This window comes from Hyperolius riggenbachi, chromosome 12 (genome assembly GCF_040937935.1).
Source record: "Hyperolius riggenbachi isolate aHypRig1 chromosome 12, aHypRig1.pri, whole genome shotgun sequence".
Taxonomy (NCBI): Eukaryota; Metazoa; Chordata; class Amphibia; order Anura; family Hyperoliidae; genus Hyperolius; species Hyperolius riggenbachi.
This window is the reverse complement of record NC_090657.1, coordinates 51328473-51350920: the sequence shown is the minus strand read 5'-3', so window position 1 is coordinate 51350920 and position 22448 is coordinate 51328473. Positions and strand designations below refer to the sequence as shown.

The window sequence follows — 22448 nt, the reverse complement described above, 5'->3', positions numbered from 1 at the left end:
TGGGATTAGTAGCGATAAAGTTATTGGCGAATGAATGGGAGGTGAACGTTGCTCGGATGCATGAGATTTTCCGCGCTGTAGGCTGAAGTGGTTAAAGTGGACCTGAATTCTTGCACAGGACAGAAAGAAAACAGAGAAATGCACCCTGTATGTATTTAGAGAGTTTAGCCTGTCTAATTTCCCCTCATCTGTGACTGAGCACGAGTGTAATTTGATCTCTCAGCTGTCAGTTGGCAGCCTCAGCAGAGCAGCTAATTTATAAACACAGGATGTTAACCCTATGCCTGCTTCCATGAAAGCAGGAAATACAAATCCTGCAATACATCTCCAGTGTTTCTATCAGCTGTAACAAAGATGTTTTTCTTAAAAGGTTATTCTGCTGTTGCTTCTGTTTTAGAGCAGAGAGGAAGTGCTGAGTTCAGGTCCGCTTTAAAGGGTCACCGTTTAATATGTGCTCAGAATTAACAATGACTGTGAAGTGTCTGCAGTTTATTTTATTTTTTCTTCTTCAATCCTGTTCCTAATGAAATCTATGGAGGATTAAAGTGGATCCGAGATGAACCTTTACTCATTGCATAACTGTGTTCCTTTCCTATTGTTTATAGGGCATTCCTCAAGCTAAATACTTTTTTGTTTTTGTTTTAATACTCTAATTTCCTATAAACTAAAGAAGCCACGCCCACAGCTTTTCCAGAGAGCCAAGGCACTTCCAGACAGTAGCAAGGGCTTATGGGAGCTCAGTCTGGGCAGGAGGAGGGGGAGTTATTACTAGCCAGAGGTTTCAGAGGCAGAGGGGAGTTTGGGTTTTTTGCTCAAGATGCAGATAAGCCTGCCTCTGTGTAATGTTTACAAACATGGCTGCTGTCATTGTATCACAGGAAGAAATAATCATATTCTATTAAAGCTGTTTGCAGCCAGATTTGCTGTGTAAATACCTAAACTTTAGATAAGATGTATAGGCAAGTTACTTGTTATAGTTAGCTTTTCATCTCGGATCCGCTTTAAATTATCATACTCAGCCTGTGGCTAGTTAAGTTTGTGATCCTCTTCTGGCACATGAGCTTGTTGTATACAATGGTTAAAGCCTTGTACTGATTAAACTTTGCTAAGGCAGCTCATAATGACTGCCGCTGTGAGGAACAGTCCAGACTGCTAAGCCATTCTAGAACTACCTTCTGCTTCAGTCAAAATGCAGGAAAGAGACCAAGGACAGCACTGTGAGGGAGATGCAGAAACTTCCAAGCAGTAGCTGAGGGAGTGCAGCCTGGGGATAAAAATGCTTTTGATAGTTAAGTATGCACAATCTTATTGCAAGAGGGAAGATGCAATGCTTACATCACACTGTGACGTAACAGGCATGCAAAGTAAACCAGACACCTGTAGGTCCATTTTTAACCACTTCAGGACCATGCATAAAAAAAAATCTACGTCCTGTATTTGAATGCTAGTTTCTGACACATTGCAGATTTTTACTCCAGCATTCTTGTGTACTTTGACAGCTGACACCTTCTGGAAAGAATGAGGAGCGTTTTTGATTGGCACCTCATCACTAGGATCACATAATTATCACTTTTTCACTCTTAAAATCCTCATTTCCACTTCTATTTAGTGCCCCTGCAGTGTACCTAAAAAAAAAACCTACATAATGTTGACCTCATAGACAAGTTTTGAGAGATTTACATATTTTTGGTTAAAAAATTAAGAAAATGCCATTTTTGTTTTAAAATTTTTAAGCAAATTACCTTTTTACAACGCAAGCAAATTTCAGTTTTATTATAATTTACTGTATTTTCCACCGTATAAGACGCACTTTTTCTCCCCCAAAAATGGGGAGAAAAAGTCCCAGTCTCTTATATGGCAAAGGCAGAGAATCCCCAACTTGCAAACACCCGCCGATATTAACCGCCGACACGCCGCTGTTGGGGATTGTCCCCGATGTGCCTGGCCTCCCCTCGCGTGCCACTGCTCTCCCCATCTAATCCCTTCTTGCCCCCACACCATGCGTGCATCTCCCCCGGTCCCGCCCCCCCCCCCCCCCCCCAATGTGTCTCGATATCCCCGTTGTATACATTCCCCCAGTGTCAGCAGATCCATGCCGCCGCGAGGACTGCAGACATCCGGCTTCACCATCTGTTTCCTCTATTTCGCGGCTTATTCTGATTGCGTCATCAGTAGCCACGAAGTAGAGGAGACAGATGGAGCAGTCGGGTGTCTGCAGTCCTTGCAGCAGCATGGATCTGTTAAGCCACCGCTGCTGCTGACACTTGGGGAAATGTATACAATGGGGATAGCAAGACACGGAGAAGGGGGGGACTGGGGGAAAAACGCATGGCGGAGGGCAGGAAGTGATTAGATGGGGAGAGCTGTGGAGTGGGGGGCACAGAAGGACACATGGGGGAGAAGGGGCACACAGGACCCATGGGGAGACAGGACCCCTGGGGGAGAAGGGGCACACAGGATCCATGGGGGAGACAGGACACATGGGCAGACACCATTTGGGGGACATGTACAAGACGCCCCTGGAATATGGACGCACCAGGTTAAGTATATTTTTTTCTTTTCCACCTGGTTTTTGCCCTCTTAACCTTCTTCTTATATTCTTATATTCTCCTTATATGCTTCTTATATTCCGTAGTGTCTTATACGGCGCAAAATATGGTAAGTGATATCAAAAGAAAGCCCTATTTGTCCTAAAAAAAAAAAAAAAAAAAAAAAAAACTAAATATGTTTAAGTAGACTAAAAATTTCCCAAGATCTACTAACTTAAGCAAAGGCATAGTAGAATTATGAAAATTGGCTTGGTCCTGATGTGGTTTAAACAAATGTTATTTAGAAAAGCTTTAAAAAGCAGTTGAATTCTGCCCATAATCTGCTTTTTCGTGCTGATTTGTTTAGATTCTGGCAAGCCCGTGCTGTGGAAAGCTTCCTCCGCGGGGTAACGTCATACGCAGACCAGATGTTTCTGCTGAAGAGGGGGCTGTTAGAGGTAAGGATTCAAGATTTGCCACTAAATTATTAATTGGAAGAAAACACTATTGCACAGCCCTTTATGAACATGGGGACATTAGAACGTTGAGCAATGGTACACCATATACTAGGAATGATCAATGAGATGCAGACAATTCCGAGTTGATGCAGCATTGTGCAAATTTATGCAGATTGAAAATCCTGAGGAAGAAAAATGTGATTGGTCTATTTTCAAGCTGCATAAACTTGCATATAAAATCTGCATAACCCTGCATCAACTCGAAATTATTTGCATCTCATTGACCATCCCTATAAGGATGATGTTGAAGGGATAATTATAGCACATGTGTCACTGAGTCTCTATGGTGGGGGAGATGATCACAAGGGGAGGAAGGCCAAATAGGCTTACAGGTTATTGGGTGGGTTAGAAGGAAACATTAGCAGGGTGGGGTGGCAGCTCAATGGGTGGGATTGCAGCTGTAAATATGATGGGTAAGCTATGGTAAACAGATGGGTCTTTTAAAGCCTGCTTGAGTGAGTTGAAGGTGGTGGTAAGCTTAAAGGGAAGGTTCAAGCAAAAAAAAAAAATGAGATTCACTTACCTGGGGCTTCTACCAGCCCCATGTAGCCATCCTGTGCCCTCGTAGTCACTCACTGCTGCTCCAGTTCCCCGCTGGCAGCTTTCTGACCTCGGAGGTCAGGGCCACATTGCATACATTTTTACGCATTCCAGCTAGTGCAGGAACAAAAATTTACGCGTTTCACCACTAACGTGTAAAAATGTATGTGTTAATGTTCCTGCACTAGAGGGAATGTGTAAAAATGTACGCAATTTGGCCCTGACCTCCGAGGTCGGCAAGCTGCCAGTGGGGCACTAGGGCAGCAGTGAGTGACTACGAGGGCACAGGATGGCTGCATGGGGCTGGTAGAAGCCCCAGGTAAGTAAATCTCATTTTTTTTTTTTTGCTTGGACCTTCCCTTTAAAGTAGAACTTCAGCCTAAACAAACATATTGTCATGAAGTTACATTATTTATGCTAATTAAAATAGATGGGTAACATAATCTCTTACCCACCGTTTTAAAAGAACAGGCAAATGTTTGAGATTGAAAGGAGGTGACAGGGAGGATGAGACACAGTTCCAAAAGTCCTGTGTCCTGATCACCCCTCCTGGCTGCGCGCGCTAGGCTTAAAATCTCAAATTTAAAATGTTAAAAAAAAAAAAAAAAAAAATTGTGGCAAAACAGCTGAATGAAAAAACCATCAGGAATCCCATCATGCTTTGCACAGCATCAGGGGAAAATGCCCGGGCAGTTTTCTTCTGTGCAGCTAAAAGTAAGAAAAACAGAGTTCTGATGCTGTGCAACTGTTGGGGTACGTACAGACATACGATAACGAACGTTCGTTCTGAACGACGAACGATGTTAAAGGAGGTATCGGCCGATGATCGTTTGAAGAAAGGCTACTTTGAACATCGTTCGTGTACGAACGATCTTGGAACGAGCGTTGCGTGCGCAACATGATGTATAAACTGATTTCAAACACAAGTGTCAAAAAGAACTGTTTGAGCATGTGCAAAGCTTTGAGAACGAACGATCAACGACCGATCGTTGTACAGACATTACTTTTTGAACGATGGTCGTTGGAAAAGATCTGGCAGAATGGATCGTTCTTTACCAACGACATATCTCGTTGGTCGGTCGTTTTAATGATCGTTTGTGCACTTTTTACGAACGATCGTCGGGCAATGCCGTCGGTAACGATCGTTTCAAACGACTATAGTCGCATGTCTGTACGCACCCTAAGAGACATCAAGCCTTTTCAGTGCTGCGGAGTAGAATTTTGGTCGGGAGGTTCACTTTAATGGAGGATGTTTTTCCGCAGAGTAAAGCCTGGTACACACTTTCAATTATGAGTGGACAATCACTGACCTCTCTACCACTTCCTTGTAATATGAGAGCCAACAGATATTAAATATGATGAGCAGATGGGGCAGGATTCACAAGCTTTTTCACCCAGATTCCTTTGTTTTCACCTCATCTGTTGCATTTTTAAGCTTCCAAAGAGCAAGAATATACTATAATATTTCAGTATTACTTTTCTCACCATAATTAATCAGGAACAACTTTACTATAGGAGTGATTATTTTGCTTGTAAATGTGCTAAAAGGTTATATTTATCAATTAGGTGATATAAGATACTTATGAGAAGTTTTGTGAATAGAGCCCGTTGTGTAGGTAAACCCTTCTACTACATGGAGGTGGTAAAATTGGTCAGTGATTGGCCAATCATAACTGAGTGTGAAAGCGAGATGCGAGAGGACACACTACACTGTCAGCCAGCTAATTCTGCTTATAGAGCAATTCTCTAATATCCAGGCCGAGGCATAGGCTGGAGAGGCTCCAGCCTCAGGGCGCAGTGTAGGAGGGGGCGCACAATTCATTCAGCTGTCATTCCTAATAGTGTATGAAGCAGAAATAAATAAGAAAATGGGATACATAGCAGTGACTGCAAGCCAGATAACTAGATATTAAGGTGTTGGGGAGGTTGTGGGCCCTGTGGCCCTCTTAGTCTAATAGCGATCAGTGTGTGACAGCTGGGGTGGGAGGGATGGAGGGGCGCACTTTGGTGTCTCAGCCTTGGGTGCTGGAGGACCTTGTCCCTGCTCTGCTAATATCCAACACTGCAGAGTGGTAAAACTGGTAAAATGAATAAATTATAAAGAGAATATTTATTTTTATTTAAAAATAAAATACAATAAAATAAAAAAAATATACAGATCACAGCAGCAATCAGATGCCATCAACAGAAAGCCCTGTTGGTGGCAACAAAAGGAGGAAATATTCATTTCTGTGCTATAAGTTATATGGCTCTACAGCGAGCTGCTAAAGCTGAAGAGCACTGAATTGTGAAAAATAGCCTGGTCACTAGGGGGGTGTAAGCCTGTGGTCCTCAACTGGTTAAATCATCATGTTGCATTGTTGTTTTCTTTCTTTTACCGGTTATGGCAAAGTATACGGAACTGTATGGCTACACAGAAGAGGTGGTATTAATGTTTACCTGTTGTGCAGTGTTATAACAGCAGTGTGTGTTCCTAATGCAGCGTGTGTTTGGTTGCAGCACATCATGTACTGTATCGTAGACAGCGAATGTAAATCTAGAGATGTTCTCCAGAGCTACTTTGACCTGCTGGGCGAGCTGATGAAATTCAACATTGATGCCTTCAAGAAATTCAACAAATATGTCACTACAGAGGAGAAGGTACAGGAAGGGGCAGCTCGCAGAAATGAATGCCAGGATATAAAGAGATTTCATTTTTCCTCTGACTGAAGGGAGATGGCAATGACAAAATGGTCTCGATCTCTGAATGAGCTTCCTCTGCCAGTGCTGCTGTGTGTTATGCTATTATTGGCTGTAGAGTAACAATCAGGTTAGGGTGACTCCAGCAGCCATTTTGTTCTGCTGTCATGCTGATCCTTATTCATCCATAGCAAAGGGATGATCACTGAGATAAGAAACCTTCTCTGTATTTGTTGCAAACATAATGAATCTTGGAATGGAGCTAGTCAGTCAGAAGCTGCTGACGAATGCCTAGTACACACCATACAAATTTCTGTTACATTTTCTGTAATTAGATTATCTGTAAAGTACTGGTAGAGACTGGTCATTATCTCTGGTGCATTGATTTCTGGTTATCTCCTGCTTAATAGAGAAATGCTTAATTGCTAGGCAGATAGATAATTTCGAACAGAAAATCTTACAGAAAATTGTTATGGTGTGTACTAGGCATTAGTTTAGCTCAGTGGTAGTCACTGTAGTGAAATATAGTAGAATGGGAGACGAGGCATTATTTTCACTGGCTTGGGGATTCTCAGTGAAACTCATTCTGCAGAGATGCACCTGCCAGCAGTAAAGATGTCACTAACTGTGACATATTTTAGAATGTAAATTAGGGTGAGGAAAGATTTTAGATTGGACAAACGCTGGCTAAATAATTTTATAAGGGCTTGTTCTCACCTAGGGCATTTTGCGGGGTTTGTTTTTTCCCAGCGCCAGCTATTTTAAAATGTCCCTAGAAGACAAGACAAATAACATTTATATTGCGCTTTTCTCCTTGCGGACTCAAAGCGCCAGAGCAGAGCAGCAGCCACTAGGGCATGCTCTATAGGCAGTAGCAGTGTTAGGGAGACTTGCCTAAGGTCTCCTACTGAATAGGTGCTGGCTTACTGAACAGGCAGAGCCGAGATTCGAACCCTGGTCTCCTGTGTCAGAGGCAGAGCCCTTAACCATTACACCATCAGCTTGTGCAATGTGCAAAATCGCCCTAAAATCGCTTGTGCAATGAATCCTTATAGCATAGTTCATATCTGAGCGCTTCGTCTGCTTTTCCGCTCAGCAAAGCAGTGCATGTACCATTTTTAGGGCGTTTTTGCTACAATGGATGGTATAGGACAATGATGGTGAACCTTTTGGGGACCGAGTGCCTAAACTGCCGCCCAAAAGATTGTCTATCGCAAAGTGCCGCCCCCCCCCCACCAGTTAATGACAGATTGGGCAACAGATTACCGACCTCCTCTCCAAGACAGTTAATGACAGACTGGGCAACAGATTATCACCCCTCTTCCTCCAGACAGCTGATGACATACTGAGCGACAGATTACGGTCAACCCCACTCCCTCCCTCTCCCTCCACAGACAGTAGCTGGCAAGATAATTCAGGGTAGCTCCATGGGCTGCTGTGTGGTGGGTGAGTGGGATGGTAGCTCCATGGTCTGCTGTGGGGTGGGTGGCTCCATGAACTGCTGTGAGTGGGAGGGTGAACTCCATGGGTTGCTGTGGGATAGGTAGGTGTGTGAGAGATTGGACTCCATGGGCTGCTGCGGCGTAGGTGGGTGGGAGAGGTGGCCATGTAGCTGCAGCCCACCCACCCCACAGCAGCCCACTGCAGCTACATGGTCTGCTGTGGGGAAGGTGGAAGGGTGACTACACGGGCTGCTGGTGGCTGCTATGGGATAGTAAACTTACATCTGGGGCCCCCCTCCTGTCATTGTACTCCTCCATAGTGCTGCAGAAGAAACTGCTTTATACTCACTTTCCCTGCTCCATCCGATGCTGGCGCTGCAGGTCCACGCTATCTCCTCTGCACTGCCGCTCACACAGCATCGGGAAACACTGTGAGCGGCAATGGAAAGGAGACGGCATGGACCTGGAGCTCTAGCATCTGATGGAGCCCGAAGCCAAGGAAGGTGAGTTTGAAGCTGTTTCTTCCGCAGCAGCAGTACTATTGAGGAATACGGTGACCTGATGGTCGCCTCCTCCCCTCCCCTCCCCTCCCCTGCCACTTCTTCCAGTCAGGCACTCTCTACCTCCCGCACCAACCTCCCAGGCGTGCGGCCAGATCGTCGGCGGAGGCGATGGTACACAGCTCACGTGCCCACAGAGACTGCTCTGCGTGCCGCCTCGGACATGCGTGCCATAGGTTCGCCACCGCTGGTATAGGAAAAGTGCAAAACGGTAACAAATTAACTTTATGCGGCGATTGCGTTTGCGCTTTTAAGAATAAATACATTGCATTTATTCTTTTCTGGGTCAAAGAGATCACTTCCTGAGAGCACTTCCTGACTTGCGTGAGGAAGTGAAAATACAAATCGCTTTGCAAAAGCGCTTTACAAAAAATCGTAGCAGGAAGGTAAGCGCCGGGCAGGGGAAAAAAGCAAAAAGCTAGTTTCAGTGATTGCGATTTTTAGATGTAAACAAAGCCTCAGTGAATATTGTGGTTAAAAAACTAAAAATTTCATTAATCATCCTTATCACTACAGTCCTGTTTAAAGGGCACGCTGTTTACAACACATTTTCACCAAAGTCAGAAAATAAGCATTTCATTGTTCCTCTTTCTTCATGAAAGGAGGAGAATCGTGGCTCAGAATGCTAATGCAAAGTAAACCTTGGAAAAGCTGATTTGATCACAATTGAATCTTGCAATTTAACTTTTTAATTTGAGGAACAATATAGCTGATTCCTCTGAGCCTCAGGGATGTTATGCTGGGCATACACTGCTAGATTGTTCTTATCAATCGAGCCGCTGATGGCTCGATTGATAATATCCAACCTGTCCGATCACCGCGGCGGATCGGTTCTGCGCTTGATCCCCGCGGGCGGACAACGAAAGAAACGAGCGGCTGATAAGGAAGTGCCCACGGAGAGCGGGAATAGATCCGCGCGGACGAGCGGGGGCCAGCGGCTCGATTCCGGTGTATAGACGCACCGTGTATGCCCAGCATTATATGTCATCTGCAGTTAATGTGCACAGTGTGTTTGCTATTGTGCTTGTGCTAATTTCTCCACTTTCCTCCCCTTCTGAAGTTTTTAGAGGAAAAATTGGAGACTCCCCGCCCCCTCTTCTTGCCGGGATCTTCTTCAGACAAAAACAATTCATCTTCAACCTCAGTGGTCATGTGACCGCCCTTCCAAGCAGACGGCAAGACCAACTCCCCCATCTTGGTTGTCTGCTGCCCCTCTCCTCGCGGTTATTAGCAACGCAATAGTTTTGGTTGGGGATTTAACATTTTATCTGTCGTGCATTGTAAAAAAAAAAAAAAATTTTATAAAACTTCTTGATGATTTTCAAGAACAATTACTATAGCGGTTTTGGAATACTAACCATTGGAGACCGGGCTACTCCTGTAACACTCGGGTACCTGATACTGTTTCCCCGAAAATAAGACACCGCCTTAGAAATATGTCATCCCCTGAAAATAAGCCTATCAGGAAGTGTCTCTCAGCAGAACATTTCCTGTTCCTTTGTACTGTGCTGTTCCTGGATTGGAAGGTGTGCTGCTGTAATGATCAGGCACCTGTCCTGTCACCCCTGCATACAGCTGGTGTACAATCAGCACAGCACTGCAGTGTCCCCACCTGCTGGCTGCCTCTTCTTCCTGTGCAATGTACTGATTGGCTGATATCACAGCTGATAATATTGCTGTGTGCTTGGATGACAGGACTGATGCCCGACACTGTGTCACAGATTGCTGCCCGCCTCTTCCTCCTCTTTAAAGAGGAACGGTCATGAAAATCTTAAAATTTAAAACTCCTACAAATAAGTATATTTCTTCCAGAGTAAAATGAGTTATAAATTACTTTCCTCCTATCTTGCTGTCATTTACAGTAAGTAGTTGAAATCTGACATTACCGACAGTATAACCTTTGTGATTTTTTTTTTTTTTTTCAGGGAATGTCTTTATATAGAATAAAGATACTTGCCAGCCTTCCTGATCACTGAACATTTTTTGGCAGTTGGACGGAGGAACTGCCATTCACTATGTGCTTTTGAAAATAAAGAAAATCCTGAGAACCCCCCCCCCCCCCCCCCCCCCCATGAGGAGAGGGGCTAGTACAAAACCTGTCGGTTCTGTCAGATTTCTACTACTTAGTATAAGTGACAGCAACAAAGTAATTTATTGCTCATTTTACTCAGGAAGAAACCTACTTCTTATTTGTATGTGTTTACATATATTTTTACATTTTTAAGATTTTTTGCGACAGTGGTCCTTTTAACTTCGGCTTATTTTCAGGGTAGGGTTTCTATTTCAATTGTGCTCAAAATTCCAGCGAGGGCTTATTTTCAGGGTAGAGCTTATTTTTGGTCAAAGAGGGTAGTTGACTGAAGCGTTTGATTTCTATTCCAGTTCCAGATTTTCCTGAATCAGATTAACAGTTCCTTGGTGGACTCCAACATGCTGGTGAGATGCATCGCTTTGTCGCTGGACCGGTTTGAAAACCAGTCAGATGATCTTAAAGGTGAGTTTTCGATCTTTCAATGTGGTTGTCTTGCAAGAAGTTTTGAATCGGGATGCTACCATTTATTGGCTAACTTAAAAGAATAAGAGTAAGCAAGCTTTTGGCTGTGCAGTTTTCATCAGACTATTGGTATGAATGAACCTGACTTGTCCTGGGAAAAATTTGCAGTAACTGGTATGGATGAGTCTGGCTGCAACCTGTCCACGACCCCCAGGGTCACGATGCTGCAACAGTGCTCTGTGCTATCCTCAGAACACAGGAAGGCGGGGAGCTGCTGTACAGGGGCGGGGAAGAGGCATTCTGCAGGAGTGTAATTTCCTGCCAGGAACGCCCTTCCCTGTAAAGCTACCGGCAAGCTGCTTCTTGGCAATTTTGGGGTAGGGGGAGAGAGACGGAGAGCGGCGCGGAGGGGACACAAGACGCATGTTCCCTGCTCAGTGACATGCCTCGGTGTTCCAGTTGCCCCCCTGAATCTTCCTTGGGTTCACTTTAACCACTTAACGCTGATCCGAGATGAAAAACTAACTATAACAAGTAACTTTTCTATATCTTATCTAAAGTTTAAATTGTTTACACAGCAAATCTAGCTGCAAACAGATTTAATAGAAAATGATTATTTATTTCTTCCTGTGATGCAATGACAGCAGCCATGTTGTTTGTAAACCTTACACAGAGGCAGGCTTATCTGCATCTTGAGCAAAAAAAAAAACCCAATTCCTCTGCCTCTGAAATCTCTGGCTAGTAATACCTCCCCCTCCTCCTGCCCAGACTGAGCTCCCATGAGCCCTTGCTACTGTCTGAAAGTGCCATGGCTCTCTGAAAACCTGTGGGCGTGGCTTGTTTAGTTTATAGGGAATTTGAGTAATAAAACAAAAACAAAAAAATATTTTGCTTGAGGAATGCCCTATAAACAATAAGAAAGGAACACAATTATGCAATGAGTAAAAGTTTATCTCGGATCCACTTTAACCTCTTGGGGACCAGGTACGTTGAATCAATGTCCAGCAGGTGGTGCTACTATTTTGACCGGACGTTGATGCAACGTCCGCGCTAACGAACTGTCCCGATGCGATCGTGCGCACCGGAGAGGGGAGATTAAGCTGTCACATGACAGCTGGCATCTCCCCTCAGTGATCAACAGCCATCGCGTATGGCTGCTGATCACGTGATTACTACGTTCACCGTCGGATCGTATTGATCAATTTGACAGCTGCGGCAGCAGGGGGGAAAGAAGAGGATCCACTCACCTCCCTGCCGTTCCCACGACGATCAGCGGACCCTACCGCTCTTGCCGGCATGTCTGCTCCTTCTGACGTCAGCGCCGTCTAAGCGGCAGTTGGAGCTGAGATGCCGACCAGAGCGGAGGGATCCGCTGCAGCTAGTCGCTGGAGCCTGGAAGGTGAGTAAAGGCTGCTGCACACGGGGGACACCTGGCCACCATGGGGGGAACACTGCCCAGCCAGACTCTGCAGGGATCCGGCTGCCTGACCCCCCAAACGCCCCCCCCCCCCTTCTGCAAGAATGCCTGGTCCTGAAGGGGGGGTTAGGCGGCTGGTCCCGAAAGGGTTAAAGACAACTGGATGGTTATAAACATCCAGTGTATTTGTGGAGAGTGCAACACCAGTTTGTTACTAAATGAGGCCCATTTGGTATAATTTTAACTGTGGCGAGTTGTAGAATACATTTCGGTGTGTCTTAAAGCTTAGACACATCACATAAAAAACAGGTACGGACAAACTCAATCCAACATAAAAAAAAGTAGTTTTCAAAATTATGATCAAATTTGAGAAAGTGTTATCAAAACTACAAGACATATATGTGGTAACATTTGTATCGTGATAAGAAGTAGACTAGAGTTTAGAAAGTTGTAGGGTTGAGGCGTATGTCTTGTGTATAACTGAATCAAAGGCAATTACATTTTTGCATATTCTGTACCAAAATAAGACGTGTAAAATGAAAACCATGACAGAATATGAAAGAAACGTATATTGTTACCATAGGTACTTGGCTTTTTAAATATGTATGCCATGAGGGTAGATTACTATTATTTTTGCAAATAAGTTCTTATAATCGTGTACAATGAAAAAGCAAAAAACAGGAAAAAAAGACACCTTTATTTCCAAATACAATATTGTCACCATACATTGTGCTAGGAACATAATCTAAACATTATAACAAGGATGAATTAGCAAATAAAATTTGTGGGTTTAACTTATAGTTAGCACTGTCTATTGTAAAGCACAGTGCTGGTGGGAACCTAGTGTTAGTTATCAATACTTATTCAGGTTAATATTACTACTGAGCAAAAAAAATAAACTGTAAAAATAACACTGGAAAGTAAAGAAATGCAGCTAATCGAATTCAATATATCTTCATTTGGCTGGGAGCTAGTTAACCAGAGGCTGTGATAGGTGAAACTTCTTTTCCTTTTAGAATCAGTGAAGATTTGTATGTTATTGGTGAGGAGGTCTGGGGTCTATGGAAAAACTAACATTTACAAGAGCAATCTATCCAGAACCTGTCATCGGTTGGCCGGTCAGTGGAGAGGATTTGCCGAAACATTACCGATGCTCTGCATATCAACCAGTGTGGCGGCTAGGAAAGTGCGCCTCCAGGAGACACGTGTTTTATCTGCGCTCTGTGTTGTATGTTTAAGCACATGTGATGCATAGGTTAAGGCTATTTCCTCTGTTCTCTCAAATAGTTGCTCAGGTTCTATCGGAATGTCGACTGCTGTCCTACATGACTCAGGGGTCGATCCAAATGTCCTTCTTGTTCCGGCTGATTAACATCATTCACGTGCAGACATTGACACAGGTACGTTTCTTGTGCCTCCGTATATCTGTGTGCGCCGTGTGAAATGGGAGCAAAGATGAGAGTTCACGTTTCTGAATATAAGGGACTGATATAAATTGCTTCTGAAGTCTTGTTTTATTGTAATTTGATTTCCAGTAGAGTGAAGTGCGTAGGCTTGGCCTCCCTCTGAGGGGTGACCTCTGTACACATGTGCTGCAGAATTTTTCAGTTTACGCCTCCTGTGAAGAACTTTCTGTTTCAATATTGTTTATTAAGCATAAGAAAACCAAGAATACAGGAATCTGAGAAAGCATGTACAACTTGATAAACATGAAAATTGTATACAGTCGTTTGTTGAAGTTACAGATACATTCCATTAATGGCCTACCTTCCTCTTATTACTGCAGCCTATGGGAGTGTTAATCCAGAAGGCCAGTTATATACTCTAGCAGGTTATTTATCTTCTTTGGAATGTACGCGGCTTTTTTATCGCGCATTACTGCTACCTCGAGCATCCTAGTATAGAACTAATTTAACTGAATAACTAGTGGAGTCTGTAAGGTAAATTGACTCCAAATCTTAAAAACCATATTTGAACATGTCTTATATAACCAATGCTAACACTCTATTAGACATGTTTCGAATATCAGCCTTTTACATTAACCATCTTTCCACCTGCTAACAGTTTCAGCTAAGAAGGGTGGACTAATATTATAGGGTGGTTCTCCGTGGCAGCGATTTCTTTTCCGGGTCACGGTATAGTTAGGTTTGGTACCAGCTTTTCACCCTGTCATTTTTATCAGATGTGTTTGTGCTGCTAGTGGGGGGTGAGAGTTTGGGTTCAGCTTATAAAATATGAGTTACCAGCCGCTATCAAGTTAAAGGGGTGTGTCGGTGCGGGGAATTCAGGCTAATTCCTGTTCTGTTTCTCTGTTAGGGGTTGAACTGGTGATCAGTTCGTTATTAACTCTCAGAAAGGATCTCCATCTATCCCATATTAAATGGTATTTATCCGTAGTGTACTGTGCACTGTGGATCAGTTCCTCCAGTTTTTGAATTTTGGTCACTTTTTGCAGCCAGGTTTGAATTGTGGGTATGGTTTTTTGCTTCCATAAAGCTGGGATCTGTGATCTGGCTGCATTTATCAGGTGTGGTAGAATTGAGTTTTTATACTCTTTATGGCTGGAGGGGGAGTTGTGCAGCAGAAACACATCTGGTTCAAACGGGATGGGGTAGCCCAATATTTTTTGTGTAAGGTCATGAACTTTAACCCAATAGGTCTTAAGGAGAGGACATGACCAAGTTATGTGTAAGAAGGATCCATCATTGGTGTCACATCTCCAGCACTGGTTTGGGACTTCGGGAGCAAATCTGTGAATAATCTCGGGGGTTTTATACCAGAGGGATTGAAATTTAAAACTCTGTTCTTGTGCCCAAGCGTTTCTAGCGGATTTATGTGTGTTTAGTGCTATCTTTTCCCATTGTTCTGGGGGGATACTTTTTTCCAGCATGAGGTTCCATTTTTTCTGGTAGCGTAATAGTTCGTCCGGATTGCTATTGTTGTTTAAAAGGGAGTAGGCCCATGCTAGCAAGTGTCTATGGGTTTTGCAGGAGTGAATTTTTTCCTCAAAAACCGTGGTTGAGTGGCTTAGAATGTTTTTGGTTTTTAGTGAGTTTATGTAGTGCCTTAATTGGAAGTATTGCCATTTGGGGGTGATGTGTGGTTGCGTATAGTCCTTGATTTGCATGTATGGTAAGACCTCTCCTTTATTTACGAAATCTATAATTCTGGGCTTATCGTTTTTTTCCCATCCCTTGAGAAAGTGTTTTTCCAGTCCTGGGGCAAATTCCTTATTGTCTACTAGGGGGGTTAGCAAGCTTCCCTTCCTTGTTAAGTTATGTTTTTTGTTGCATACTAGGAACGCTTTCAGTGTTGGAGCTATTAATGGGTGCTGATTTAAGAATTTGAAGTGTTGTGCCGGATGATCCCAGAGTAAATTTTGGATGTTTAATAATTGGGGTTGGACACTGGCATTCTCTATTTGTACCCAGTCCTTTTTAGAGTTTGAGCCTGCCCATCCCAGCACTCTGACCAGGTGTGAGGCCAAGTAATATTTCTGTAAGTCTGGGAGGCCCATTCCTCCGTTCAGTTTGGGTCTTGTAAGTAAGTCAAATCTCAGTCTAGGTTTCTGCTTATTCCATATAAATTGTGTTATTCTCCTTTGGATGTTCATTAAGTATGATTTAGGGATTGCAATTGGAAGGTTTTGGAATAAGTATAAAAATCTAGGTAGAATGTTCATTTTTACTATTGACATCTTGCCAAACCACGAGATTCCTTGCATTTTCCCCCAAAGTGTAAGATCAGACATTATCTTTGTCTCTAGTGGTGTATAATTTAGTGCGAATATTCTTTGCAGATCTGTAGGGATCTTAATTCCTAAGTAAGTAATATCAGATGTTTCCCACCTTAGGGGGAGGGATTTTTGGCATTGCTGCAGTGTAGACTGTGAAAGGGAGATGTTTAGAGCGCTAGATTTTGAGAAGTTTATCTTTAGGTTTGACATTCCCCCAAAGTCTTCTAAGCATTTTATTAGGTTTGGGATTGAAGTTAAAGGTTTCGTGATGAAGAAGAGCATGTCGTCTGCGAAAGCAGCGATTTTATGTTCCTTGTGGTGGATCATGACCCCTTTTATGTTGGGGTTTTGTCGTATCTGGATGAGTAAGGGTTCCAAAGTCAGTATATATATGATGGGGGAGAGGGGGCAGCCCTGCCTCGTCCCGTTGGAGAGAGAGAAGGTGTCTGACAACAAAAAATTTGCCTTAATGCGTGCTGTGGGTTGGGAGTACAGGAGGTTAATCCAGTTGGACATATTAGGCCCAAATTTTAAATGTTTAATTGTTTCAGAGATGTAGTCCCAAGCCACCCTATCGAAGGCTTTTTCAGCGTCCGTGGAGACAAAACAGCCCTCCACGGCTCGCTTTGTAAGCCAGTTATGAATATTGATTGCTTTAGTGGTGTTCTCTCTTCCCTCCCTTCCCGGGACGAAGCCAGTCTGATCCTGTTCTATTAGGCTAGGGAGTAGGGGGGATATTCTGTTGGCGATTATCTTTGCAAAAATTTTTAAATCATTATTGAGTAGGGAAATGGGTCGGTAGCTAGCACAATTAGATGGGTCTTTACCTGGTTTGTGAATGATTGTAATGTGGGCTTCTAGGAGTTGTGGGGAAGGTTTGGGGTTTGGTCCTGTTGTGTTAAACGCTGCCAGAAAGGGGTCTGCCAGGGTGGGTGCAAAGGTTTTGTAGTATAAATCTGTTAAGCCATCGGGTCCTGGGCTCTTACCTGCTTTGAGTTTATTGATGGTGTGGAAAAATTCTTCCTTGGAGATTGGGCTATCTAATTGTTCAGTTGTAAGCTTGTTTAGAGGGCTGGGGCCGAATTTAGCTAGGAAGCTTTGTATTTTATTTAGTCTGGTGCTTGATTGTTGGGGTGTTACCTTTTTATCTCCAATATTGTATAGGCCTTCATAGTATTGCCTGAATGTTTCTAAGATGTGCTTGGAGATTGTATGTTTCTTTCCTGTTTTGTCTATAATTGAGTCTATTTGTTGTTGAGCCTGCTTTTTTTTCATTCTCCTAGCTAGGAAAGCACCAGCTTTATTTGACCACTCGTATATTGCTTTTTCTGCTCTAAGAATACGTTTTTTTGCAGCGATGTGTAATAAGTTTTTGATTTCGTCTCTGGTATTGTTAAGGTCTGTGAGTATTTCTTTGGCGTGTTTCTGTTTGTGCTTCCTTTCTAATTGTTGAAGCTTTGCCAGTAAAGCGTTTAGTTTCGCTTCCCTTTCCCTCTTGTGTTCTTTTCCTAATCTGATGAATTCTCCCCTTACTACCGGTTTGTGAGCTTCCCAGGTTAGCAGTGGAGAGATTTCTGGTGTTGTATTGTTTTTTAAGTATTCCCGAATGGAGTTGTTTATTTGGTCGGTCGTTGTTTGAGTCTCTAGCAAGTCTGGATTCAGCCTCCAGACAAATTGATTAGTTCTCACTGTTGGGAATTGTAGAGTCAGATGAACTGGTGCATGGTCCGATACTACCCTTTGCCCAATGTCGGTTTCAGTCGCCCACTCCAAATCTGCTTGGGTTAAAAATATGTAGTCAATTCTGGAGTATTTGGAGTGGGGGTCCGAATAATGTGTGTAGTCTTTAGTTTGTGGATGTTGGAGTCTCCAGATGTCCATTAGCCTTGCTGATAGCAGATTCTGTTTGATGTTTTTGATAGATTTGTAGGGGATTGAGGATTTACCTGTGGAGGAGTCTAAGCTGGGGTATAATGGAATGTTTAAGTCTCCCCCCATGATTATCATGCCCTGTGCGAAGTCATGTAGGCTATTAATAGTTTTGTTTAGGAATGCTTCTTGTTTTTCGTTTGGGGCATAGACTGCTGCGATGGTAATTACCCTATTCCCTGAATTCCCTTTAATAAACAAATACCTTCCATCCGGATCCTTCTTACACTCCGTAATGTTAAGGGTACAGTTTTTATGTAGTAAAACGGAAACCCCTTTGTTTTTGCCTTCTTTTGAAGGGGCGTGATAGCATTTGGTAAAGTTTCTGTCCCTTAAGAACGGGATTCTATTTTCTTTGAAGTGAGTTTCTTGGAGGATGGCTATTGAGGTTTTTTGTTTCTGCAGTAGCCTAAGTATGGAAGAACGTTTTTCTGGAGAGTTAAGGCCATTTACATTCCAGGAAGTTACCTTCCATATCTCCTTTCTCCCCTCCGTGCATTCAGTCCCCTTATTTCTCATTTTCTCTCCCCTTGGGTGAGAGCTTTTATTTATTGTTCGTATCCTGATGGGCTGGGTGTGCTAGTTTAGTAGTGTATTAAACCCTTTTCGTGTAAGTTCGCCGCCACGGAGATTATCCGTCTGCCTAAAACCGTTGAGGTGGATGTAAAATTAAATCCCCTTTGAGAGGTAGTTTGGGGGAAGTCTTTATGGCTAGCCCCTAAGTACCTTCTCAAAATCAAATGGGGATGGTGTCAGGGATCTCTGGATCAAGGATCTCTGACGTGGGGTAGTGAGGCTAAGCTCTGTCTGTACGGTGGGTAGCCGATGTTTTAGATGTGAGAACTTAGACTATTGGACCCTTATTGATTTAGTAATGATGGGGACTATTATGTGTTTGATTTTTACCCTGTTTGAGCTTTCCGGGATTCGTAGGTAAGCGAGTGTTACTGTCATAATGTTTACCGAACTGGGGGTCGAGGGGGGGGGGATGGTGGGCGGCAGTGGAAGCCTCAAAGAACAGAAGGCCTCCCATATTCAAAACTACAGTTATTACTTTCCCCCCTCCCCACCTCCAGATAGATTATAAGTTTTAACTCTTACTCCTACCGATATATGCACAAACATATAGGACAGAGGGAAATCACCAAGTCTACTTCAGGGTATATTCACTAGAGTCTTTCACATCCTAGGGTGACTGAAATAAATGATTAAGTAAGCAAGAAGTATAATGATCCCATAGGGGATCGCGGTCCCTTGCCGTCCTGCTTTTATATTGCCATAGTCATTAACATCAAGGTCTATTGTGTAATGTGTTCCTTGTTCCGGAACTGCGGCTCGGAAGCTTATCTTTATGTAAAGCTGGGGAATGTTCACATAAGAGTATGGTGATAGTGACAGTGTCTGTTTTACCTCAGTGTCCTAGGTCTGTATACCTCCCATGCAGCCTGTGAAGTTGCAGGCTTAAGGGGGCGACTTACGGATCTGAAAGACTTTCTAGGTGGTATCATCTTCTTCTGAGCCTGAGCCTGAAGGACTAGCAGCGTTTCTTAGGGGGGAGCCCCTGTCTTGATGCCCTCGGGGAGAGGTTCTCGAAGTATTGTCAGTGCCTCCGGTATTCATATGTTTGGTATCCTGCAGTCTGAATTCTTCATACCATTCTGGGAGGGAGACTTTGGGTAAGCCGAGCATTTTTAGGAATCCCGACAGGTCTTGCGGTGTCCTCAGAATCGCTGTGCGCCCTTTATGTAACACTGTTAGTGCAAACGGAAAGCGCCATCGGTATTGGAAGCCTTTGTCTTTTAGTATTTTCGTGAGAGGTTTCAGTGCTCTACGGTTTGTGAGGGTAATGAGGGAGAGGTCTTGATATAGAGATATAGTCGTATCGTTGAAGAAGATTTCGTCTTGAGCTCTAGCCGCTTTCATTATTTCCTCTTTCAACTGAAAGGAGGCCAGACAGCACACTACATCTCTCGAGGGATCCCCTTCTGAGCCTCGGGGTTTAAGGGCTCTGTGTGCTCTGATGAACTCTATTGGAGTGTCTTTCTCTCTGTCGAGAAGTTCATTGAAGATTGCTGTGAGAACAGCTGTAAGGGAATCTGATGCGACCGATTCCGGTAAGCCTTTTACTCTGATGTTCGATCTTCTCCCTCTATTATCCAAGTCTTCTAAGTGTCTATTATGGTCTATCAGCCTGCGGTTGTGTGTTACCATTGCATTGTGTAGCCATTTTAGCTTTGTGTCCCTCTTTCTTCCCGCCTGCTCCATGTCTGTCAGCCTCGTGTTAATGGCCGCCACCTCATCCCTTACCTCCGCTATGTCCGCTCTTATAGAGGCTTTAATGTCATCTGCGAAAGCCCTCATATCTGCCATGGTAGGGAGGTCTGCTTTGGGGTTAGATTTAGCTGTGGGAGGCCTCTTACTTTTATCCGGCGAGTCTTCCGAGGGAGCAGGAGAGGAGGCCGCTGTGTCACTCCGCGTCGGCGCCATCTTATCTGCCACGCTGTTCTGTCTCCGCGCTTGTTGCGACTTGAATAGCTCGGGAACCGTTTTTCCTGCCGGGGTGTGACTGTCCCTCTGCGACCTGCTGTTGGTCTTGATGCGTGTCTGCATACCCGGGTAGCTGTTTGTGGCTTAAGTTGCTCGTCCCGTTCGTTAAGATCAGCTCAGGGTCCGGAGCTCAGCTCTCAGGCAGCCATTCTCATTGCGTGCCTAGCCACGCCCCCCCTGTGAAGAACTTTCATTGGTTTGTGGTTGGTAGAGGCGTGGCAATTCAAATAAAACTTTTTAAAAGTTACACAGTTCAGTTGATAAGACAGCCATATATAAAGTTCTGCACTGAACCCGCATATACAAGCTCATCCAGAGAAAGGTGACAACTGCTTACAAGGCTTAGGGTAAACCAGAGATCAAAAGCTATAAATATTTAATACTTCTCCCGGGGCTTCCTCCAGCCCCATAAGCACGTGTGAGTCCCTCGCCTTCAGCCGCGACCAGACGTGGTAACTGGCTTAGTCGCGTCAGTCCGGGTCTGGACCCGACTGAGACAGTTACGAGGGCTGAATGTCAGACCGGAGCTCACACGTGCTTATGGGGCTGGAGGACGCCCCCGGGTAAGTATCAAATCGATAACTTTTGATCTCTGGTTTACTTTAAAGGGGATGAGAGCACCTGTTAAAGGGGAAATTCAACCTATCATCGAAAATCATACATCATTCCAAACATTTTTTACAAATGAATAACTGTAAAGTGGGGTGTGGGTAATTATTCGGCCCCCTGAGTCAATACTTTGTAGAACCACCTTTTGCTGCAATTACAGCTGCCAGTCTTTTAGGGTATGTCTCTACCAGCTTTGCACATCTAGAGATTGAAATCCCTGCCCATTCTTCTTTGCATAACAGCTCCAGCTCAGTCAGATTAGATGGACACTGTTTGTGAACAGCAGTTTTCAGATCTTGCCACAGATTGTCGATTGGATTTAGATCTGGACTTTGACTGGGCCATTCTAACACATAGATATGTTTTGTTTTAAACCATTCCATTGTTACCCTGGCTTTATGTTTAGGGTCAATGTCCGGCTGGAAGGTGAACCTCCGCCCCAGTCTCAAGTCTTTTGCAGTCTCCAAGAGGTTTTCTTCCAAGTTTGCCCTGTATTTGGCTCCATCCATCTTCCCATCAACTCTGACCAGCTTCCCTGTCCCTGCTGAAGAGATGCACCTCCGAGCATGATGCTGCCACCACCATATTTGACAGTGGGGATGGTGTGTTCAGAGTGATGTGCAGTGCTAGTTTTCCGCCACACATACCGTTTTGCATTTTGGCCAAAAAGTTCCATTTTGGTCTCACCTGACCAGAGCACCTTCTTCCACATGGTTGCTATGTCCCCCACATGGCTTGTGGCAAACTGCAAACGGGACTTCTTATGCTTTCTGTTAACAATGCCTTTCTTCTTGCCACTCTTCCATAAAGGCCAACTTTGTACAGTGCATGACTTATAGTTGTCCTATGGACAGAGTCTCCCACCTGAGTTGTAGATCTCTGTAGCTCGTCCAGAGTCACCATGGGCCTCTTGACAGCATTTCTGATCAGCGCTCTCCTTGTTCGGCCTGTGAGTTTAGGTGGACGGCCTTGTCTTGGTAGGCTTACAGTTGTGCCATATTCCTTCCATTTCTGAATGATCGCTTGAACAGTGCTCCGTGGGATGTTAAAGGCTTTGGAAATCTTTTTGTAGCCTAAGCCTGCTTTAAATTTCTCAATAACTTGATCCCTGACCTGTCTTGTGTGTTCTTTGGACTTCGCGGTGTTGTTGCTCCCAATATTCTCTTAGACAACCTCTGAGGCCCTCACAGAGCAGCTGTATTTGTAATGACATTAGATTACACACAGGTGCACTCTATTTAGTCATTAGCACTCATCAGGCAATGTCTATAGGCAACTGACTGCACTCAGATCAAAGGGGGCCAAATAATTATGCACACACCACTTTGCAGTTATTTATTTGTAAAAAATGTTTGGACTCATGTATGATTTTCGTTCCACTTCTCATGTGTACACAACTTTGTATTGGTCTTTCACGTGGAATTCCAATAAAATTGATGCAGGTCTGTG

General features: G+C 43.9%; 1 protein-coding gene across 3 annotated transcripts in view; it reads left to right on the top strand.

The window, feature by feature from the left end:
• The window catches only part of TRPC4AP (transient receptor potential cation channel subfamily C member 4 associated protein), a 92813-nt gene that overhangs the window by 65970 nt on the left and 4395 nt on the right, over positions 1–22448 (top strand). For 2 of the 3 annotated variants that reach the window (XM_068264504.1, XM_068264503.1), the window contains exons 14-17: positions 2896–2986; positions 6086–6226; positions 10650–10761; positions 13466–13578. In XM_068264504.1, the coding sequence (XP_068120605.1) occupies positions 2896–2986; positions 6086–6226; positions 10650–10761; positions 13466–13578 (457 nt within the window). The other variant, XM_068264505.1, reaches the window with a different exon arrangement.